Genomic DNA, 2,897 nt, shown 5'->3' on the forward strand with positions numbered 1-2,897 from the left:
TAAGCTTTTTTAGTCTCGCTATATATATATATATATGACATTAAGTAAAAAGGGCAGCTTACCGGCATCTGAATGGCATCTGAATGTATTCAGATCTCAGATCTCACCAACTCCACCGGCATCAAAATAAATAGAATGAGCAAAAACAGCAGATGCAGATGGCGGTTGGGGGCCATCTTAATTGTGACAATTATGCAAAAATAACATTTACATACATGCCACTCAATTCATATGTATTTACATATCTAACACCTAAATTTTATTTTGCACATTTATACTACCCACTCAAACCTTTAATAGCACATAAAAAATATCACTATTTTTTAAGTGTAAAACATCTTTTCTTATAAGATGGCAAATATGTAAAAAAAGAAAATTTACATATGCATCGCTCAATTTCTATATATTTACATCTCACACCCAGCCTTTCATATATTTACATATACACGACTCGAATCATTAATATCACACATAAAAAATAGCACTATAATGACTTTAGGTGTGAGATATATATATATAAGAATTGAGTGGTTTTATGTAAATCATTCTATCTATAAAGTATGGCCAACATACCCATCAGGAAAGCAATATCCCTTCACCACCGAAGACCAAAAAGATCATGGCTTCCAAGCTTGAAACTGAAGTGGAAGTAACTTCACCTGCTGACAAATTCTGGGGGAGCATCAGAGACTCTACTGAGCTCTTCCCTAAGATCTTTCCGCAGCATTATCAGAGCATCAAAGTCATAGAGGGGGATGGCAAGAGCGACGGGAGCTCGTTTATGGAGAAGGTATCTTCTTCTTTTGTTTAAGTACAGCATGAGCTAAATTAAGCTAGTAGATGAGACAAAAGTGCCATCGATATGGTTGCAGGAGTTCCTTTCGTTAAGTTTGCAAAGGAGAAGGTTGAGTTCGTCGACGACGCAAACAAGCAGGTCAAGTACAGCGTGATAGACGGCGAGCTTCTGAGTTACTATAAAAGCTTCAGGCCGACTCTTCAGGTGGCTTCCAAAGGGGACGGTGTGGCGGTGGTCAAGTGGACGGTGGAGTACGAGAAGGTGAACGATGAAGTCCCTCCCCCTGAGCTGATACAGGAGATGGCAGTTCAAACATTTAAAGATCTGGATGCATATCTGCTCAAAAACTAGAAGGTGCCGATCCATATCAGCCCTAGATTTTAAGCAGTAATCTATATGAATAAGAGTGGAAGGTTTTATATGTAATAAATTTGTTTGTGGTGGTTTGCTCATCATGATTTGTCCTCTCATATCCCATGCTATTAATAAATTTGTTTATCTGAATCAACCTGTTCTCTTCATCTACAATATATGTCAGAACTAAAAAACTGAATCAAACCAAATATGTTTGATTGATTTGGTTCGGATTCATCTTAAAAGCCTCTAGATTCAGTTTTTTATTGTTTGTTCAGTTATAATTTTCATTAAACAGAACAAACTAAAAAAAATTTGAAAATTTAAAATTAAATGTAGTACTCCATATTATTCATGTGATATGTATAATTGATGATGTTTGTTCATAACTGAACTCCAACTAAAGACTAAATTTAAGATTGTTTGTAGCTGAACCATTTAAACCGAAATAACTTTTGGTGTAGATTGATCTTTTGGATTTTGGATTTCTGTTGTAATTGATTTGACTAATTTGAAAATTAATCTATCTAAACAAACCAAATGCTCTGTGCTAGTAAAATTTGAGACTTCAGATATTTAAGTCTTTCTGCTGGTAGAAGTACCGTAGAATTTACAACGTGAAGGAACTTGGAAACTTGGAACTTTCTTATGTGAAGGTGAAGCTCCATAGGAGAAAGAAATACAAAAGAGAAAAGTTAGCCCCTACTTGCTTTAAGAGCAAAATCAGAGTTCAAAAATTCTAAGAGTGAAAATATATAAAGAATCTAGAGAAACTATAATGACAAGCATTTTCATGATTCTATGTTTTCATAAATAATAGTTTAAAAATCATTACAATTAACATGTATTTTATGTAATTTGAGGCTTTATATGGCTTTGAATTTTCAATAATGCTTCTACATGACATTTTTCTAAATATTTTGAAATGTGAGATGGTGTGATAAGATCATTTTAGCTCGTATGAATACAAATATTTAACGGTCTTATCCATCCAAAAACAAGTAGTTTAAAGTAATTCCATTGCACGTTCCTCGAGTTCTAGTGTTACGAACAATCTCATAAGAAAAAATAAGTCATCAATAAGCTTTTTTAGTCTCGCTTTATAACATGTACAATAAGATAGTGTTTGTAAATTCATCGAAGTTTCCTTTTTTAAAAAATCATTGTCTTTGCATGGAGAGAAGAGTAGAAGACTGACTACTTGAGCAAGGAAAATACTAGAAAGAAGACATTGAACAAGACATTTTCTTGTAGTATCTCATTTCTATAAAGCTTCAAAGAAAAATGAAGAGAATCATTAAAGAAAAAAAAAAGAAAAATAGAGGAGCTAACTTATTTAGGTTCATTTAGAAACAATTAGTAACAGTAAGAAATGACTATGAAGTCAATGAAACATCTCCCATGTAGAAATATATTTGTTTAGCTCGATAGAGAGATAGTTGATGCAAAACTGCCTTCCAGTAAACATGGAAACTTCTAAAGAGATCCCAATCAGTAGTAACCAACACATTTCAAATACTTGAATAAACATATAATATTGTATCAAATATAAAATTTTGGCATATTGACCTTTAGCTTTCAAACAAGGTTTGGATGTCGCATTAAATAAAGAAAATGACATAAATTTATTTAAATTTCAAGTAAAACTAAGCAATTATGAAAGTATTGCTTACACACAGTTGCACAATGGTCATTTATGACCATCTCTTCTTTGATTTTTTTTTTATTAATAGTTCTCAATTATTTT

General features: G+C 32.6%; 1 protein-coding gene across 1 annotated transcript; it reads left to right on the forward strand.

Annotated features, from left to right (window-relative positions):
• The first annotated feature begins 563 nt into the window (after positions 1 to 563).
• Positions 564 to 1,304, forward strand: LOC110030593 (MLP-like protein 423). Its single transcript, XM_020733372.1, has 2 exons — positions 564 to 773; positions 846 to 1,304. The coding sequence occupies exons 1-2, from the start codon at positions 620 to 622 to the stop codon at positions 1,145 to 1,147; spliced, it is 456 nt and encodes a 151-aa protein (XP_020589031.1). The 5' UTR covers positions 564 to 619; the 3' UTR covers positions 1,148 to 1,304.
• Positions 1,305 to 2,897: the final 1,593 nt, after the last annotated feature.

Source organism: Phalaenopsis equestris, unplaced genomic scaffold (genome assembly GCF_001263595.1).
Source record: "Phalaenopsis equestris unplaced genomic scaffold, ASM126359v1 Scaffold000741, whole genome shotgun sequence".
Lineage (NCBI taxonomy): Eukaryota > Viridiplantae > Streptophyta > Magnoliopsida > Asparagales > Orchidaceae > Phalaenopsis > Phalaenopsis equestris.

Bases quoted from the DNA above. Each gene is read 5' to 3' on its own strand.
- LOC110030593 (XM_020733372.1), top strand. From the start codon at position 620: ATGGCTTCCAAGCTTGAAACTGAAGTGGAAGTAACTTCACCTGCTGAC. The intron at 774-845 runs GCTCGTTTATGG...CTAGTAGATGAG, and splicing joins GGATGGCAAGAGCGACGGGA to ACAAAAGTGCCATCGATATG.